This window comes from Chiloscyllium plagiosum, chromosome 11 (genome assembly GCF_004010195.1).
Source record: "Chiloscyllium plagiosum isolate BGI_BamShark_2017 chromosome 11, ASM401019v2, whole genome shotgun sequence".
NCBI lineage: Eukaryota > Metazoa > Chordata > Chondrichthyes > Orectolobiformes > Hemiscylliidae > Chiloscyllium > Chiloscyllium plagiosum.
Window position 1 is genome coordinate 53,965,780 of NC_057720.1, and position 21,071 is coordinate 53,986,850.

The 21,071-nt window shown below is 37.8% G+C and overlaps 1 protein-coding gene across 1 annotated transcript in view; it reads left to right on the forward strand.

Moving 5' to 3' along the window:
* lrrc40 (leucine rich repeat containing 40) overlaps positions 1–21,071 on the forward strand; it is a 68,206-nt gene that overhangs the window by 37,384 nt on the left and 9,751 nt on the right. Inside the window, exons 10-14 of the mRNA XM_043700105.1 lie at positions 5,340–5,418; positions 8,698–8,805; positions 14,062–14,172; positions 17,361–17,438; positions 20,201–20,386. Coding sequence (XP_043556040.1) covers positions 5,340–5,418; positions 8,698–8,805; positions 14,062–14,172; positions 17,361–17,438; positions 20,201–20,386 — 562 coding nt within the window. The remainder of the gene's footprint in view (positions 1–5,339; positions 5,419–8,697; positions 8,806–14,061; positions 14,173–17,360; positions 17,439–20,200; positions 20,387–21,071) is intronic.

Genomic DNA, 21,071 nt, shown 5'->3' on the forward strand with positions numbered 1-21,071 from the left:
AACTGTTGTTTCCAAAAAGAGGTTCCTGGACTGAAATGTGACTGTAGTATTTATATCTTCAAATTTTATTGAGATTTCCACTCATTAAATTTGAACAACTGCAGTTACAATAAGCTTTTGAAATTTAGAATTACATTGTTTTCTTTCACTAACAATTAATTCAAAGGGCATTGAAGTAGCTCAGTGGAATGACATATTATCTTTTTGTTACCGAAACATGCATCCTGTAGTAACTCAGGTCATAAGGATGTCTGGTGTGAGAAATGATGTAACAGAAATACACTCCTACAGATGAAATTCATCAATAAAAGTAAATAGCAGTTTACATTGCAGGTGTCTATTAGATCTGATGTATACAGTAAAGTCCCACTGTTTGCATGCCTATCTTTTATAAATTCATTTATCAATGCAGTATTTACTGTACACCTTTTTAACAACAGCAATTCCAATGTTCACTCATCAGTTATCTTGTAGCAAATTTGCACATTACTAATAAGTTGGCCATTTTTTGCCATTTGCGAAAATCCCTTACTGCGATTGTTTCTCAGAATACACACCCTGTAACTGATCAGACTATAGTGTATGTAGCCTGTATTGACAATGAATGATTCTAATTTTGATCACAAAAATTTAGTAAAATATCAAAGATAATAATCATTGACTGGAACCTCCTTCGTGCAGATGGTTTGGATGGAGCCGTTTTTGTCAAGTGTGTTCAGGAGGGTTTCCTTATTCAGTATGTAGACAGGCCGACGAGGGGAGAGACCATTTTGGATTTGGTGCTGAGCAATGAGCCTGGACAGGTGTCAGATCTCGCGGTGGGAGAACATTTTGGTGACGGTGACAGTGATCACAACTGCCTCAAATTTACCATAGCCTTGTAGAGGGAAAGGAGCACTTACCAAGGGAAGATATTTAATTGGGGAAAAGGAAATTATGATGCTATCAGACAGGAGTTGGGAAGTACAGATTGGGAACAATTCTTCCACAGGAAGGACACAACAGACATGTGGAGACTGTTTAAGGAGCAGTTGTTGTGAGTGATGCACAAATTTGTTCCTCTGAGACGAGTAAGAAGGTGTAAGATTAAGGAGTCTTGGATGACGAGAACAGAGGAGCTTCTTTCAAAAGGAAGAAGGCAGCTTACGTAAGGTGGAGGAAGCAAGGATCTAGCACAACTTTAGAGGATTACAGGCTTACTAGAAAAGAGCTCAGAAATGGACTGAGAAGAGCCAGGAGAGGGCACGAAAGACGCTTGGCAGGATTGGGGAGAACCCAAAGACATTTTACTCATACATGAGGAATAAGAGAATGATCAGGGAGAAGGTAGGGCCGGTCAGGGATAGCGTAGGGAACTTGTGCATGGGGTCTGAGCGGATAGGGGAAACCCTAAATGAGTTTTTTTGAGAGTAGATTGATTAGATTCCTGAAACAGACCCTTCGGCCCAACAAGTCTGCACCGACCCACCAAAGAGCAACCCATCCAGACCCATTTCCCTCTGACTAATGCACCTAACACAATGGGCAATTTAGAATGGCCAATTCACCTGACCTGCACATCTTTGGACTGTGGGAGGAAACCGAAGCACCCTTGCAGCCACTGAGAGAATGTGCAAACTCCACACAGACAATCGACCAAAGCTGGGGTTGAATCTGGGTCCCTGGCGCTGTGAGGCAGCAGTGCTAACTACTAAGCCACCATACCACCCCCTTCGGTTTTCAGTAAGGAAAGGGACCTTGTTGTAAATGAGAACTTTGAGAAGCTGGGAAACGAGCTAGAACAGATCAAGATTGATGAAGTTGATGTGCTGGAAATTTCGACAAACATTAAGATTGATAAGTCCCCAGGGCCATACCAGATTTATTCTAGGTTGCTCTGGGAAGTGAGAAAGGAGGTTGCTAAGCCGCTGGCAAAGATCTTAGCGTTCTCACTCTCCACGGGAGTCGTACCGGTGGATTGGAGGGAGGTGAATGTTGCCCCTCTTTTCAAGAGGGGGAATAGGGAAATTCCTGGCATTTACAGATAAGTCAGTCTTATGTCTGTGGTCTGCAAGGTTTTGGAAATAATTCTGAGGGATAGGATTTATAACTATTTGGAAAAGCATAGAGTGATTAAAGGCAGTCAGCATGGCTTTGTGAGAGGCAGGACATGCCTCACAAATCTTAGAGTTCTTTGAGGAGTCGACAAGACAGGTCAATGAAGGTCGAGCATTTGATATGGTGTATATAGACTTCAGCAAGGCATTTGATAAGGTTCCCCATAGTAGGTTCATTCTAAAGTCAGGAGGTATGGCATACAGGGAGATTTGGCTGTCTGGATTCAGAATTGGTTGGCTGACAGAAGGCAGAGAGTGATTGTAGATGGAAAGTATTCTGCGCGGAAGTCAGTGGTGAGTGGTGTCCCTCAGGACTCTGTTCTTGGGCCTCTATTATTTGTAGTGTTTATAAATGACTTGGTTGAGGGGTGGGTGAGTAAACTTACCAATGACACAAACGTTGAAGGTGCCGTTGATAGTATCGAGGGCTGTTGCAAGCTGCAGCCCGACATAGACAGGATGCTGAGCTGGACTGAGAAATGGCAGATGGAGTTCAACCTGGACAAATGCGAAGTGATGCATTTTGGAAGTTCGAACTTGAATGCTGAATGTAGGATTAAAAACAGGATTCTTGGCAGTGTGGAGGAATAGAGAGACCTTGATGTTCAAGTTCATAGATCCCTCAAAGTCGCCACCCAAGTGGATAGGGTTGTTAAGAAAGCATATGGTGTTTTGGCTTTCATTAACAGGGGGATCGAGTTTAAGAGTCGCGAGGTTTTACTGCAGCTCTACAAGACCCTGGTGAGACCGCACTTGGAATGTTGTGTCCAGTTCTGGTTGCCCTATTATAGGAAAGATACGGAGATTTTGGAGAGGATGCAAAGAAGGTTTACCAGGATGCTGCCTGGACCGGAGGGCTTGTCTTACGAAGAGAGGTTGACTAAGCACTGACTTTTCTCTCTGGAGAGAAGGAGGAAGAGAGGTGACCTGATCGTGGTATACAAGGTAATGAGAGGCATGGATAGAGTCAATAGCCAGAGACTTTTTCCCCAAGGCAGGATTGACTGGCATGAGGGGTCATAGTTTTAAGATATTAGGAGGAACGTACAGAGGAGACGTCAGAGGTAGACCCTTTACGCAGAGAGTTGTGAATGCATGGAATGCATCGCCAGTGGTGGTGGTGGAAGCAACGTGATTAGGGACATTTTAGCGGCCGCTGGACATGCACATGGGTAGCAGTGAATTGAGGGGTGCATAGGTTAGGTTATTTTATTTTAGATTAGGAATAATCCTCGGCAAAACTTCATGGGCCAAAAGGCCAGTTTTGTGCTGAACTTTTCTATGTTCTATGTACTGGATCAAAGGAATTCTTGAAGTGAATCCAAATATTTAAAAATTGTTTCTGGAATTTCCACAGTAATTCTTCACAATGACTGGCAGAAGTGCCTGTTTATTCTGTTTCCGTTGTGCAATGTACTGGCTCATTAAATGACCATCATGCCTAGTACAAAACTCCAGCTTTTTCCTTGAATCATTACATATTATTTTTATCCAAGTAATCATCCAATGCCCTCTTGAGCACATCAGCTAAACCTGCCTCCGCCACATTTCCAGCCAATGCATTACTGCCCTAACTACTCAGTGAAAATGTTTTTCCTCACTTCAGCTTTGCTTCTTTTACATATCACTTTAAATTTACACCCTCTTTGTTCTTGTACCTTTTTATGAGCGAGAATAGTTTCTCCCTATCTACTTTATCCAGCCCATTAATCAATCATATTTCTTCGTAGCACACACTATTCCAGCTAAGATCTAACAAAAGTCCTATACAAGCTGAACATTATTCTTTGCTCTTGTACTCTATGTACCTATTAATAAAAACAAGAGTACTATTTGCTTTGCTTAATGCTTTCTGTACCTCTCCTGCCAATGATCTGTGCAAACATATGCCCAAGGTCCTCTGCTCCCACAACTCCTGTAGAATTCTGCCCCTATTTTGTATTGTCTTTCAATGTTTTTCCAACCAAAATGTGTCAACTCTCACTTCTGCCACCTATCTGCCAACTCCAACTTGTCTGTGTCCTTCTGGAATTCTCCTTTGTCCTCCTCACAGTTTATAGTTCAAGTTTGTGACATCTGCAACCTTTGTCCCCTGCACACTAAGTCCGAGATCATTAATATATTTCAGGAAAACCAGGGATCCCAATATTGATCCCTAGGAAATTCCACTTCAAACCTTGCTCCAGCCTGAAAAATATCCATTGACCATTACTCTGTTTCCTGTCATTCAACCAATTTTGTACCCATATTACTACTGGTACACTTTTATTTCTATGACTTTGTAGCATGTGTGACACTATCAAATGGCTTCTACAGGTCCATGTTCACCTTGTTAATAATGATTCTGTCATTGAGCCTTTCTTTTCCCTTTTCAAACTAAGCCAGCAAGTTGGTTAAACAAGATTTCCCTTTCAGAAATCCATGCTGACTTTATTTGTTTGGTTGTAATCAACCCACCTTTTGCCATTAACTACTAATTCTATTCTGAATAATTGTCTGTGGAAGCTTCCCCACTCACTGGAGTTAAACTGGCCAATCTGTAATTACTGGGTTTATCATTAACCTTTCTTGAACCAGGCCACAATGTTTGCAATTTTAAAGTCTTATGGCACCTCCCCAGAATCTAGGGAAGACTTAAAGGTTGTGTCCAGTGTCCCTGCAAATCTACTTTCTTCCTTCAAAATCCTTGGATGCATCTCATCCAGTCCCAGTGCCTTGTCAACTTACCAATAAGTTGACTTGTCAAGTATCAATATCCTATCCAACTTTTCTATCCATCATATTCTCTATCGATTTTGAGGCCTTCTAGTGTCTTGAGTTCCTTTCTGTCACCATGGCCTGGGTGGCGCCTCTCTCTGTTTTGGTAAAGACAGATGCAAAATATTCGTTTAACACCTCATTCATGCCCCTTGCCCTCAGATGTACATCCTTCCTTTTTTTCTGTATAGATCCCACTCTCTTTAACATCCTTTTGCTATTTACATGGCCAAAAAGTTTGGGATACCTTTTTATGTTAACTGCCTGTATTTTCCCGTAAGTCCTTTTTGCAACTCTTGTATGCTTTTTCACCTCCCCTCTGAAACTTTGATATTCCTCTTGGTTCTCTATTTTCTACCTGACACTTGTCATTAACACATACATTTTCTTTCTTACCTTAATTTCTATTTCCTTCAGTCTTCAGTTCTTTGTTGCCTTTAGTGTTATTGCTGAAATGTTGAAGCCCATAAACTTTGTATGATTAAGTGCCTTCAGCCATTTACCAATCATGGTATTGGCTGAAAGCTGTTGTTTACAATGTTGGGGACGATTGGAGGAGGCAAAGGTACATCAGCTGCTTGGCACTTCTGGCTGAAGTTTGGAGTACATGCTTTAGTCTTGTTTTTTGCAATGATGTGCTGGATCTGCAATGATTTGAGGATGAAGGTAGTTTGGAACCACCTTCTTCAGTGAGTTGTTTACCACCACTTCTCTCAACTGGATGTGACAGGATTGTAGACCAGTTAACACTGTCTGTCACTTACTGCTTATGCCGTTTGGTGTGCAAGCAGTTTTGTGTTGTAGGTTGACTCCTCGTTTTTAGGTATGCCTGATGCTTCTCCTGGGTTTGTCCTCCTGCATTCTTTACTAAAGAAGGGTGATCTCCTGGCTTGAATGGTCATAATAGAGTTGGGCATATTCCTGGCCATGAAGTTACAAATTATGGTAGAAGATATTCTTTTGCTGGTAATAGCCAACCCTAAGTTGCTACCATTAGCCGAATACTCTTTATTCCTGTTGCTCCTTCCAAAGTGAATCATCTCGCACTTTTCTGCATTAAACTTCATTTGCCACCTCTCCGGGCAGCTCTGCAGCTTATCTATGTCTGTCTGTAACCTGCAACATTCTTCACCACTATCCACAACTCTACCGACTTTAGTTTCATTCTCAAATTTACTAACCCATCCTTCTATGTCCTTATCCAGGTCATTTATAAAATGACAAAAAGCAGTGGCCCAAAAACAGATCCTTGCGGTACACCACTAGTAACTGAACTCCAGGCTGAATATTTTTCATCGACCACCCCCCCACCATGTCTTCTTTCAGCTAGCCAATTTCTGATCCAAACCTCTTAAATCACCCTCAACCCCATGCCTCTGTATTTTGTGCAATAGCCTACCATGGGGAACCTTATCAAACACCTTACTGACATCCATACACACCACATCAATCACTTTACCCTCATCCACCTGTTTGGTCACAAAGGAACTCTAAAGTTTGTGAGGCAAGACCTACCCTTTATAAAACCATGTTGACTATCCCTAATCAACTTATTCCTCTCTAGATGATCATAAATCATAAGTCTTATAACCTTTTTCAACACTTTACCCACAACCAAACTAAGACTCACTGGTCTATAATTACCAAGATTGCCCCTACTCCCTTTCTTGAACATGGGGACAACATTTGCTGTCTTCCAGCTTTCTGGCTGTATTCCCGTAGACAATGACGACATAAAGATCATGGCCAAAAGGCTCTGCGATCGCCTCCCTTGCTTCCCAGAGGATCCTAGAATAAATCCCATCCGGCCCAGCAGACTTATCTATTTTCACACTTTCCAGAATTGCGAACACCCCCTCCTTGTGAACCTCAATCCCACCCAGTCTAGTAACCGATATATCAGTATACTCCTAATCAATATTGTCTTTTCCAGTGTGAATACTGATGAAAAATATTCATTTAGTGCTGCTCCTATCTCCTCAGACTCCACACACAACTTCCCACTACTGTCCTTGATTGGCCCTAATCTTACTTTTGTCACTCTTTTATTCGTGATATACCTATAGAAAGCTTTAGGGTTTTCCTTGGTCCTATCTGCCAACGACTTCTCATGTCCACTCCTGGCTCTTCTTAGCTTTCTCTTTAGGTCTTTCCTGGCTAACGTGTAACTCTCAAGCGCCCTAACTGAGCCTTCATGTCTCATCCTAACATAAGTTACAGACAGATGTAGATAAGCTGCAGAGCTGCCCTGAGAGGTGGCAAATGAAGTTTAATGCAGAAAAGTATGAGATGATTCACTTTGGAAGGAGCAACAGGAATAAAGAGTATTCAGCTAATGGTAAGATTCGTGATCGTGTAGATGAGCAGTGAGGTCTTGGTGTCCATATATCTAGATCCCTGAAAGTTGCCACCCAAATTGATTTAGGGTTGTGAAGTAGGCATACGGTGTATTAGCTTTTATTGGTGGAGGAATTGAGTTTCGGAGCCATGAGGTCATGCTGCAGCTGTACAAAACTCTGGTGCGGCTGCACTTGGAGTATTCTATACAGTTCTGGTCACCGCATTATAGGAAGGATGTGGAAGCTTTAGAAAAGGTTCAGAGGAGATTTACTAGTATGATACCTCTTTGGAGGGAAGGTTTTGTGAGGAAAGGCTGTGGGACTTGAGGCTGTTTTCATTAGAGAGAAGGTTGAGCGGTGACTTAAACGAGACAAAAGATAATCAGACGGTTAGATAGGTTGGACAGTGACAGCCTTTTTCCTGTGATGGCGATGGCGAGCACAAGGGGACATAGCTTTAAATTGAGGGGTGATAGGTATAGGACAGATGTCAGAGGTAGTTTCTTTATTAATGGAGATGTAGGGCATAGAATGCCCTGCCTGCAAAAGTAGTAGACTCGCCAACTTTAAGGCCATTTAAATGATCATTGGATGAACATATGAATGAAAATGGAATAGTGTAGGATAGTTGGGCTTCAGATTGGTTCCACAGGTTGGCGCAACATTGAGGGTTGAAGGGCCTGTACTGCACTGTAATGTTCTATGTTCTATTAATGACGTTAATGAATTAGATCGGATTTTAGAACAATCATGTTTTTTAAAAAAATTAGACTTTTAATTCCAGATTTTATTTTTTGATTTCAAATTTCACCATCTACTGTGGATTACTACTCCAACAACAATACCATTATGCTGTCACCTCCACAGTGCTATTTTTGAAGTAATCATGGACTATATATTAGCAAAGCCATTGTTACTCTCCATCTATGTGTCCTCTGGCAATCACATGGCTGAGGTTGGATATTAATGCATAGAAGATAAATGTGAACTCACTAATATCCTGTGGTGATGGAGAAAATATAACTTATCAATATTTTCCAAATCCTGAGATGTGTACTAACAAGAACTTTCAGTGAACACAGTCAGCTTTCAAAACAATAAGACATTCAGAAAACATTGAGCAACAAACTCCCAAGCTTTCAACAAATTCAAACAATAGGCAAACAGCTGTACCAATATACCGCAAAAACAAATTGCGAATACATGAGATTTTATTTGAAATAAAAGTGGTTCAAATGCTGAGTTGTACTGCACCTAAGTTGTGCCACCACTTTACACCCTTCAGTCATTCTTAATAAATCATCTTTGGTGTTTGGGAACATAAATTATGCTTTGATAGTTTGGCTGCTTCAATAGAAAACTTTACTTCATAAGTTAAAGAATCATGCACATGAAGTTAGCATTGTATATAATTACTTTAAAGTATATATTTTAATAAGTAGATTTAGAATTTTTCCTCTCAACTTAAATTTCAAAGTAAACTAAACATTTTGTTTTACTTTTAGTGACAGGAAAGCAACCATTGTTCCTGATGCAGTGTTTGATGCCGCTGATGGAGTTCCCATCACTACTATGAACTTGAGTAAAAATTTACTTACTGGAGTGCCTTCTCGGTATGTCTCAAAAGCCTTGAGCAATGTGATTTTTTTTCTTCGTGTGAGTGTAGAGTATTAAAAGTGGTAGGTTAGCAGAGTTTAAAAAGGCTTTTTGATGCACTTAGTCTCAACTTTTGTTTTGGATATTACATTAATTTAGATTTTAAAAATACTTTTCATCTACAGAAGAGCATTTAAAATAAGCTAATTATATTTAATGGATTTAACTAAATTAATATCCTTTCTGCAGCTAGCATTACTGGTGCTCAAGTTTAGCTAAAGGTGAACAACTGGGAAAATGTATTTTGTAACAATATGCTACATTTTGGTGATGTGGAGGTGCCAGTGTTGGCCTGGGATGGACAAAGTCAGAAGTCACAATGCACTAGGTTATAGTCCAACAGGTTTATTTGAAATCTGAAAGCTTGTGTGATTTCAAATAAACCTGTTGCACTATAACCTAGTGTCATGTGACTTCTGGCAAAATTTCAGTGAATTTGAATCTCTGAATTTTCTTTCTTCAGTCTCAAATGTTTAGTTTGAGTGCTGACAATAACTTACAAAGCAGATGTTTTTACATAAGCAACAAATATTTCAGTTTTTAGAAAATATTCTTTCATGTTACTATCCAGTATTCGATTAAAGTTGTAATTTATTCTTGTGAGGTGTCTTATTAAATTGCTGCTGTAAATGTACACATGCTATTATGGAAGAAGTTGCAAAATTTTGACTGTTAAGTATGACTATACTGTGGCTTTAAGAGATGTATTTGCTTTCTAATTTGTTTTTAGTGAAAGATTGAGATAAAGGTGATGGGTAGTCTGCTCAAAGCCAGTAAACAGCTTCTGAGGCCTTGTGTCTTTTTTAAGTTGGAGCAATAGAAGTAGCCTAAACGGGGGGGTCAAGCTCCCACAAAACCAGGATATTTAGTTTTAGCTGTCAGCAGTTGCTGGGGTCTTGAAGCTGGCTATAGAACATCTTATTCCTCTCTCTGTTACAGCTAAAAGTTGGGATTTTCTTCCAGCTGCTAGAATTGCATGTAAGACAATCTATTTTAGTGAATTTCCTTTTCCCAAGGGTATGTTTATGGGATTTTACTATATTGGAACTGCTAATTTGTAGTATATATAGTTTTGTTAAGCATTTCAATAGTTAAGCCAATTTTTTCTTTGTTTTTGTTGGTATTTTAACTGAAGTGTAAAAATGAAATATGTTTTGCTTAAAGTTGAGTAGTTGAGCAATCATATTGCATCTGGAACGCAACACCTTTGACTTAACTTTTTCTTACTTTAACATGTAAAGTCCAGGCTGCCTTATTATACATTTTTATATATATATTTTCCAAAATATTTTTGAGTGGGTTTGGTCTGGTCCTTATTACAAGTAAGGAATTGGTACAGTTCCAAGTCAGGAGAAAAACCTGCACCAGGATGGAGGTTTTGATGAAAGGTCGTTGACCTGAAATGATTCTTTCTTTATAAATATCCTAGTACTCACCTAGACAGCCTTGCATGTTTTACCCTCCATGAACCTCTGCTCATTCAGCTCATTCAAAATATTCTTCAACTTGGAACCAACTAGGGATAAAGCTATTTTATGTCTAGTATTTTGCAGTGAGATTGTGTTAACCTTTATTATAAAAAGATTTAGTTAAATAGACTCAAAGCTGAAGTATCAAGCAGTGAGAAAAACATTTCTTAAAAAAATCAAAATATTTGGCAAAAATATTTATCATTTAAGAAAAGAAAAACTCAGCAAAAAAAAATACATCCATGGATTTCTAAGGATGTTAATAATAGCATTAGATAATGAATGGGCTTTTAATGTTGAAAGAGTAGTAGTAAGTTTGAAGGCTGGGTGTATTTTAGAAACCAACAAAGGGAGATTCAAAAGTTGATAAGGGAAAATTAACCAAGATATAAAAAGAGATTGTAAGACCTTTTCAAGTATATTAAAAGGAGGGAGTAACTAAAGTAAGAAAGAGCAAACTGGATTGGAAATATTCAGCAGGTCTGACGTCATCTGTGGAAGGAGAAACAGAATTAACAGTCAGTTCCAGTTCTGAGGAAGAGTCACTGGACCCAAAACATTCATTCTGATTTCTGTCCATAGATGCTGCCAGACTTGCTGAGCTTTTCCAGCATTTTCTGTTTTTGTTTCTGATTTCCAGCATCTGTAGTTCTTTTCATTTTCCAAATAAATCCTATTTCATTTTAGACTCTAATGGTAAGTAGTAATTAAAGTAAATGTGGGTCCAGGTAGAGTCAGGAGAATTCATTGAGGAATGAATGAATGGTAGAAACACTGAGCAAATACTACAAATACTCAAAACTAGATAGTCTAGGAATTTTCAAAAATTCCTTAGATTCATTAATAAATTTGGCATCACTATTCAAAAAGAAAGGAGAGAGAAAACACACAGCCCAGTTAACCTGACATCAGTCATCAGAAAACTGCTGGATTATTAAAGAAGTCTTCAGAGAACATTTAGAAAATCACAGCATGATCAGGCAAAGTTGGTATGGTTTATGAAAGGAAAATTGTGTTTGCCAAATTTATTAGATTTTTTGTATACTTTTAAAATTTTATTTAATTAATTAAACTTTTAGAAAATGTAAACATTAGGGTAGGTGAAACTGGTAGATGTAGTAGCATACCTTAATTTTCCATAAACCATTTAATTAAGTTGCACTCAAGTTTACTTCTCAAGTTAAGTACACGAGTTGGAGGTAATATTACACTAGCATGAATAGAAGATTGGTTAACAGATACAAAGCAAATGTGGCATTTTGAAATTGACTATAAAGTATGACTAGGATCAATGCTGGGATCACTGCTGTCTACTGTCAGTGTTAATCATTTAAACCAAAAGACTGGGTAATCTGTAAGATGATGCAATGGTACAAAGCTAAATTGGCATGAGGAGCTGGGTGAGGAGAACACAGAGACTGCAAAGAGATGTAGATCAGTAAAGGAGTGGACTTTTCTGAAAAAGAGTCATATTGGACTCGAAACATTAACTGTGCTTCTCTTTCTGAAGATGTTGCCAGACATACTGAGTTTCTCCAGCATTATCAGTTTTCCTCAGATTTCCAGCATCCGCAGTACTTTGCTTTTATTAATATAAGGGAATGGGCAACAAGGTGGCAAATAGAGTGTAATGTGGGGACTATGAGGTTATTCATTTCGGTCATAAAAGCTGAGTAATTTTAAAGCATGAACTTTAAAATGTTTGCCTGTAGATTTCCTGCCCTTTCACATGCAGCCCATTCTTTTAAAATAAATACTGTAAGTAAAAATTGATTTCTGAATGATTATGCATATATTAGAGTTCTTTAAAACAATGGGCCACAGAGGAAAATCTGGTTTAATGAGCATATTTCCAGTCCCCTTTTGCTGAATGAGTCCATCCAGTCAACCCATTGAAGGAGTTATTGCTCGGTACTTAACTTACCTTAGAATGTGTAGTGCTAGAAGCTTCATGGCTTACCACAGGATTGCTGAATTAGAGTTGAAATTGGAAAATGTATATGTGGCACAGAAACAGGCTTTTCAGCCAAACAATCTGCCAGATGCTCTGGTTGCATTTTCTTTCCCCTTTTTCTCATCTAAATCTACCATTATAAGAATCTACTTTCTTCTCCCTCAAATGCTTGTCTAGTTTTCCAGTAAGTGCATTTATACCAATCAATTCAACTGTTACCTGTGGTAGCAAGTTTCACATTCATATCACTTTTTAGGTAAGGAGGTTTAGTATTTGGGTACAGATCATTGCATAAGAAATGAAAACCCTATGTATGCAGACATTGAGTGAGAACAGATCCAACTCAACGTTGATGTCCCCATTAGCAGTTGAACAGCTGCACATGAATATTAGCCACTTCAAAAAGTAAAGTAAAAGCCACACTTAGATTGGAGAAAATGAGCAAATGATGTAGCACATGAGTAAAATTCCAAGAACAAATTGCTTAAAAAATTATTTCAGTAATAGGATGGGTAAGGTTCTTCATGTATTAATGCCATTATCATTTAAGGCATGTTAAGTAATATTTATTCCACTGTTCTCCCTCCTTTCAGATTGGGCAACACTTTCAAGTTGATTCCTCAACACTCAATTTCACTTTAAATATTGAAAATATCCATGGATAACAAAGATATGAAATAGGAGCAGAAGTAGAATTCAGCCCCTTTGGCTTGTTCTGTCACTTGATAAGATCATGGCTGATCTGTTTGTGTTTCAAATTTGGCATTCCCAATTGCCTTCTATTTCTTTTGATTTCTTCACTGAACAAGAATTTATCTGCCTGTGCCTTATAAATGTTGAGTAACCCCATCTCCTCTGAGACAAAGTTCCGAAGTTGCACAACCCTCGGAGGAAACAAAATATCCCCATCTCTAACGTGCATGTGCGCCTGCGGGCGCACACACAATTTAAGTGTTCCCTAGTTGTGGACTGATCCACAAAAAGAAACATCTTTTACCTGTTCACCTTCTCGAGACCCTTCAGGATGTTATAAACTTTAATCAAGTCATCTTTTGTTTTTCTAAAATCCAGTGGAAATAACCTATCCTGATGAGATCATCTACTCATTCTAGTAATTCACTCCAGTAAACCTTTTCTGAATTGCCACTATTGCACTTGTGTCCTTCCTTAGGAGGTCAAGACTGCATGTAGCATTTGAGATGGAGTCACCATCAATCCCTTGGTTAGCTGAGTTATAACATCCTTTCTTTTGTGTCGAATACCTCTCAAAGGATACCATGTGATTAGCCTTCTTGATTATGTGCTGCACTTGTACATTAATGCATTAGAACACTCAAATCTCTTTGCACCTTGGAATTCTGCAGTTGTTCTCTATGTAAGTGAAACTCTGCTTTTTCATGTTTCTTGCCAAAGAAAACAACTTCACATATTTTCCAGTGTGACATGCAATCACTACCTTCAATTTTAATTTTAATTTTCTCAAAAATGCCGATTTTTATAAAATATTGCAACAAGTGGTTGGTTTCTATTTTAATAAAGCTCAGAATTAGGGAAACTATTTAGTTTTAGCAGCTTCAAAATAGCATTGCAAAAGAATGTTATGCTAACGACACTCTACAGCGATGGCTATGGATTTAAAATTTAGCAATGTTGGTAGGGTCAGAAAGGAAAGAAGACTCTAATTCTATTTTGTGCTATAAAAATTACATGTGACATACTAGTCAAACATGTGTTTTTGAAGAAGATACTAAGATGTCAATAATATTATTGAATGTTGGCTTGCCATACAGGATTTCAGAATTTAAGGCCACCGTCACGGATGTAAATCTTGGTTTCAACAAGCTTAGTTCTGTTTCTTTAGAACTTTGCACATTGGAGTTCCTGATTCATCTGGATCTTAGGTATGCTAAGTTCTTGCCAATTCTTTTGTGTTTTTGTTGTTATTTCATTCCTAACTTTGGAGTTAGAAGTAATCATTTTCACTAAAATGAGTTCTCTTGTTTTTTTAGACCAAAACCCCATGTGCTAATGCCACATTTTAAATTGTGTAAGATGCATATTAGAGTGATGAAGGAAGGCTTAATATCACCAAAAATGAACCTGCCTAGTATATTAAAATTTAAACATAGCTAAGAGGAATTTGAAGCTTTTCATCTTGCTTTCATCAGAACCAAGACGCAAGAAACATACTTAAGGGAGGAAAAAGAAACACCATTTTATACAGACTAGGAAAAGGGTTCTGATTTGGTTAGGCCATTATTGGTATGGCGATGCTGCAAGAACTGTTAACTGTCAGTTTGAATTGGAAGTCATAATTCTTAAATCTTAATTTACAATACAGAATGAGGCCATTCAGCCCACCTTGTATGTACTGGCTCCTGAAAGAACTATCCAGCTAGTCCCATTCTCCAGCCTAAATCTCCGAGCCCTCTAAATTCATCACTTTCAAACATATATCCAGCAATCTTTTGAAACCTCCTACAGTTTCTACCTCCATTACTCTCCCAGCCAGCGCATTTTAAACCTAACAAATCTGAGTAAAGAGGTTAGTCAGGGTGCTGTCCTAATGATGTGGTGAAGTTTGGCAGTCTCCTTGACCCTTCTTTGGTTTTGAAAAATGTGCAATGTATGTACAAATTTTTTTTGCCTGCATAAAACAGAGTCTTGAGTATTTATGTATGGAGCTTCTATTACACAAATGTATCACACTGCAGGGCCTGCTGATAATCTTAAATTTTTTCCAGTGTAACTCTTAGCATTGTTCAGATTATGTAATAATGATTTCCAATCTAATGGAAGACATACTTTCCTCAGTCAGTCTACATGGTGGAATTCTCACAGCCTACATGCCACAAGATCAGTCTTGTTCTCATAATCTTATAAGTCGGGTCCGAGCTGTCTGCTCATTGAGTTAAAGCATATTGAAACAATCCTTCATAAAGTGAATATCCAGATCAAATCATTACTCATACATTACTTTTGGCTCTGAGCGATACCCAACCTACCTCTGATTACCATGGAATGAGGAGATGTCTCATAAATTTGAATAATGGGCATCTCACACTATTTCTATGCATAAATCCATGAGTGGTTTTCTCCACGAACAGGATGCTGCCATCAAGCCTAAAAGACTTTTTGCCGATCACACAAATTAATAATGTGATCCATGAACTCCAGTGCTGGTGTGATATCAGGCATGTCAATTGAATATCCCAACAATTAGCAAACCAAATCAAATACGTCCTGTTGATCATTTGCAGCTGGTGGCAGCTGCTCACGCTCAAATAACTTATGCTTAATAGCCTCAAAAGTATATCCTCCTTTTAGATATGATTCTGCTTTTGGAAATCATTTCTAAAATGAATCTGTGCTAGTGGTTAACCAGAAACCAATTTACGGTCATCAACCAGGTCCACAGTGTGATGTGTTTGTGTGTTAGAAGTTCCATACATAAATACTCAGGACCCTGTTTCATATAATCAAAAGGAATTTATAAATATGTTGTGTCTTTTAAAAGGTCCTGGAAGCAGCCAAAATCTGTTGCACCTCCATGTTAATACTCTGATCAACAGAATCTACTTACAGAATCTGAAAATTAAGATGGGCAATTTTGCTGTTTTGCTGTATCTCCATGCCAAATATGGCCCAACCAATTGGCGTCCTCTAAAATGGACTCACTTTTATTTGATTCTTCTTGTGTCTTAAATTTCGATGAAGGCAAGATAAATAGTTCAACTTCTGATCTTTTAGTAATATTTAAGTTTTGGACCGCCAGCATTTATATATGATAGAATTCAGCTCTAATAAGTGTAATTCTAAGTGTATATTTCACACTCTGGAATTTAGTCTATCTCTACATTTTTCATCAGTCATTTTGTAAATGGAAGCTACAGCTTCCCAAAGGAATTGTATCTTGAAGAATACTCTTCAGTCATAAGTAAATGAGCAAAGGTGGATTTTGAATATGTAGTACAGACCAAAAGGAGCTTTGGTGGAGATGGAAATAAAAAGACCAAACATAAATTTTTAATCTTCATCAAATAGTTAATTATAAGACTTTTCTGCTTTGATATTAGTAATAAGAAACAAAACAGTTTTCATTTTTAAAAAAAGTTGCATGATCTTTCTCTTTGGTTCGTAGTGTTCTCAAAGTAAGTATGTACTTATTCTGCTTCTGGTATGTTTTTTGGAAATTGAGCCTTTTTATAAACCCATATTCGTGCATCTGGTCCTCTGTCGGGTTAACAGACTACAGTAAAAAAGCATTTTATTTATTTGGGTATTTATTTGAGTGGAAAATGCAGTGAAAGCTATCCTTATGCAACATTGGTTATCTCCTAGTATGTTGACTGACAACAATGACAGAAGGCCATGGATGAGAGGGGTACAGGTACAACTAAGCAAGGGAAGTACCTTTAACAAGCAGGCGGACTGCACTCACTAATCAAATTAATTATAACACGTGAATTGGGGTGGGGGTTGGTGGGTAGCTGTCTTATGGAGCAGTTTTAGTGTCCATACCCTTAGGTTCAAGTTCCAGAGTTCTGGACTACCAGCATTTATATATGATAGAATTCACCTCTAATAAGTGTAATTCTAAGCGTACAGAGAATTATATTGTTCCAATGATGTGTAATAACATCTGTAAACAGGTTGATTAGAAAAATAAGTTAACAAATGATTAGACCACCGAACTGTCTAACAGGGTGCAGATGAGGCCCATCAGTGGAACAGTGAAGTTTCTGTCTTTAGGAATATTTTGTCTACCCAAACGTATGGAAGTTGTAGTCTAAACGAAGAGTGCAGATAAGTTAATTTGATATTGAAATATAATTTTAATAATTAAAGGTGTATTATATCAGTATATCATATAAATCCGTTCTATGATTAAGGATTTTTTAAGCTACGCATGTTTGGTTTTGAGTTTTGTGCTCTGCTTTCAAAAAGAAAATGATTGATAAGATATTGAAGACTTCCTTGAGTTAGAAGATTTGGTTCATAAAGTGAAAATCAAGCTTTTCTTATTTTTTTGAAAAAGGCAAAAAAGCAGTAAATGTCACTAATAATATCACTTATTATTTTTCTTTAGAAATAATCTTTTGACTTCCCTGCCAATGGAAATAAAACAACTACAGCATTTGCAAATTGTAATCCTTTCTTTTAACAGGTTAGTATTTTCAAATGTCACCAGCTTCACAGAATTTAAATAATTCAAGTTTCCTTCTTTGGATGATGGATATAAATATTATCTTTTCATTTCTCAGGATTGCATTTGAATTTGTTTGTCTGCATGCAGTATCTAGCATGGTTTCTATCCGCTGTGCTGAGAAAAGCAATGTAAACATTGCGTCTTATTCAGTGCAGTATTGTACATTTATGTATAAAGTCCAGCTAACAGTATTTGGTCTTTGTGCAAATGATAACATTACTTTGATGACTATTGTGCCTTAAAGATAGCAATACGTTTTGCAGTGCTTCACAGCTGTGTAATCAGACAAAAAAAATTACATTGTATCCAAGGAATTTGACATTAAGGTAGATGAACAAATGCTTGGTTGAAAACATAGGTATAAGAGGAAAACCTAAAGGAAGAAAGGGCAGCTCATAGGGATGCAAGCTCATAGCATGGTGAGTAGATAATTAAAGGCACGGCTGCCAATACTGAAGTGAAAGAAGTGAGGCACGCTTTAATGTACAAAATCAAGCTGTAGGAAATAATATTCTGACAATTTTGCACCTTCAAATTTGTAAGAGCATAACCCATTAGCTAAGGCCACACACCCAAGGCTGTACCATGTGGAGAAACGTTTCATTCTCATCCCATTTGGTTTGCTTTATCTTTCTCCTCTTTTCCTTTTCTTCCCCCCCCCCCCCCCCCCCACCAAACAATATTAGCAGAATAATAATTATTATTATCTATGCTACAATATTTTTGTCTGTTCATTTACTTGTGAAACAGGTACCTGGAGGTGATGAGTAAAAACATGCAGGGGATATTTGTGGATTGATGCAGCAAAATAACATGCCATATGATCATTTGAGAGTTTGCCTGGTTATTTGGGCATATAATCCTGTGACATTTTAGCAAAATATTACTTAAACTAATTCTGATTTGAACCTGCTTTCAAACTTCACAAAACATTTGCAATTATGAGCAATTATTTTATGCTAACAACAAGCAGTAAGTTGCTGATTTTAAAGGCCTGTATCATTTAATTACTGATGCCATTCAATCTGAAATGCTAAAACTCTGCCATTTGTAGAAATTAACAAAATTTACTTTTTTTGTCTGTTTTCAAAAGAGAATTTTAAAAATGTAAACTTTGCAAGAATCTGCACAAATTGCATGCAGTTATAATTGTTTACTTTATTTCTCCTGTTCTCATTGTTTCAGGAAATGTGGGTGAGGGCAGAGTGGATTTGTGAACCCAGTTAAGACTCATGGGATGACTATTCCACTCTGTTGGTTGCAAGTTAGCCAGGTGAAAGGATTTTGGTTAGTGTCAGTCAGGCCTCCTGGTTCAGAGGTACCACTGTACCACAAGTACCTCTCTTGTAGCTTAAACTGAGTAACTTTTAATCCAATTGATACCTGGAGCAATTGCAAATGAGCAGCTGTTGGATACCTGTGTAAATTGCCTAGATTAATGAGATTGGTTCTGTGTATCTCCTGAGACTTCATATCTTTTACACTTAATCAATGACCCATCTTCATACACTATTTTCCTTTTTCTCTCTCCTCCTCCATCTTTACTCAATTTCTTTCTTTTATGAGGCTATCACTTGATTATTTCTCTCCAATTACTGCATTATCGCCAACCTCTCCTGATCTTAGTTCTACAAGTAGCTCACCTCTGCCCTTACTTGTTCTTCCTATCCAAAATCCTAATCTGTTTATCTATTATTCTGTAATGGATTTGGCAATGCTTCTTTTGCTGGAACATTTATAAACTACAGTTCACCGAGAATGCACGGTGTGTCTCTTCAACCATTCAAGGATATGGATCCAGTCACTACTGGTCTCTCCCCTTGTTTATTGTATATCACTAAGATTTGATTTTAGGACTTACAGACATTTCTTCAAATCACTCCACATCCTCATCCTTACCGCACAATGATTTCCTTCAGCTCTGTATTCATGTATGCAGTCTCTATTAGCCCATTACTTCTTATTTTCCATTTTTGCTGTTCTCTTCTCTGTAGCTTCATTCATATTTTCCCATTCTCTAGAATCCCTTACCTCTGAATCTTCACTTGGCTAGTTCCTCTCTTCCTTCTAAAAACATTTTGAAAATACTCTTGATTTATACTTGTCCACCCTGACCCACTCTTCCTACTGGTGTGCACTCTGTATCCACTGAACTGGAAAGCTTTCTTGTAGCTCTTTTTGCTTAGCTCTATCTGCCTATTATAATTATTTAATTTTTAAAGCATTTTGCAATGTCATATAAAATGTATGGTAAGATAGCCAACTGTTTGGGGTAGGGTTAATTTCAGAAATGCATATAAACCGAATGAACTGCGGATGTTATAAATCAGAAACAAAAACAAATTGCTGGAAAAGCTCAGCAGGTCTGGCAGCATCTGTGCAGAGAAATCGAAGTTGATGTTTTGGGTTGAGTGACCCTTCCAAGGAAGCACAACTCGATCCAGAACATTAACTCTGATTTCTGCCAGACCTGCTGAGCTTTTTCAGCAATTTCTGTTTTTGTTTCAGAATTGGTGGTCTTGTTAATTGAGTAAGATTTGATCAGTTACTCAGTAAATTAAATTTAAGTGTAAATTGTTTAAACTGAGTTTGTATATCAAGTTGTTAAAACGTTTGTTGCTCTATAACATTTTGTTTCAAACACCATAGTAAAAAAATACTCAGTTAAATTTTATAGTCTTGATTTCTTGTTTAGCATATGTTTTGTGTTCTGTCTTCAGGTTTAAGGAGTTCCCTAATGCTTTATACCAAATCCCAGCACTAGAAACTATTCTTATCAGTAATAATCAGATGGGCTCAATTGATGCATTCCAATTGATGCAGCTTGACAAACTGACTACACTGGACATGCAGAATAATGATTTAATGCAGGTCCCACCAGAACTGGGGAGCTGCGTAAACCTAAGGTAAATGAGTTACATATGTATAAAAAAAACTTTAGTTAAGAGCAGAAGTAGGCTTCTTGGCTCCTCAAGCCTGTTCCACCATTCAATTATGTATATTTTGTAAAATACCTTTACTATGCGAAAAGATATTGTAGATTTAGTTATGCTGTATTGATTAAGCTAATCTTTTTTAGCACTGGTGTTTATTTTATAATGATGAAAATGGACTAACATCATAAGAAATAAGAACAGGAGTAGGCCATTCACCCTTTTAGACCTCTGAAATTCAATAAAATCATGACTAATCTGATTGGCATGTTATGGATGTACTAGTGTTGGACTGGGGTGGACAATGTCGGAAGTCTCACGACAGCAGGTTATAGTCCACCAGGTTTATTTGAAATTACAAGCTTTCAGAGTGCTGCTCCTTTGTGATGTGAAGTCAGGACATTCACCTGACAAAGGAGCAGCGCTCTGAAAGCTTGTGATTTCAAATAAACCTGGTGGACTATACCCTGGTGTCATGTGACTTCCGACTTAACCTGATTGTGATCATGATTCAGATCGGCAAAGGACATAGCTTTGAATGTATTCAAAGACCAAGCCTCCACTGCTGCCTGGAGAAGAAAATTACAAAGACTAGCAATCCTTTAGGTCATAAGTTCCTCCTGGTCTCTGTTTTAAATGAAAGACCCCTTGTTTTTAA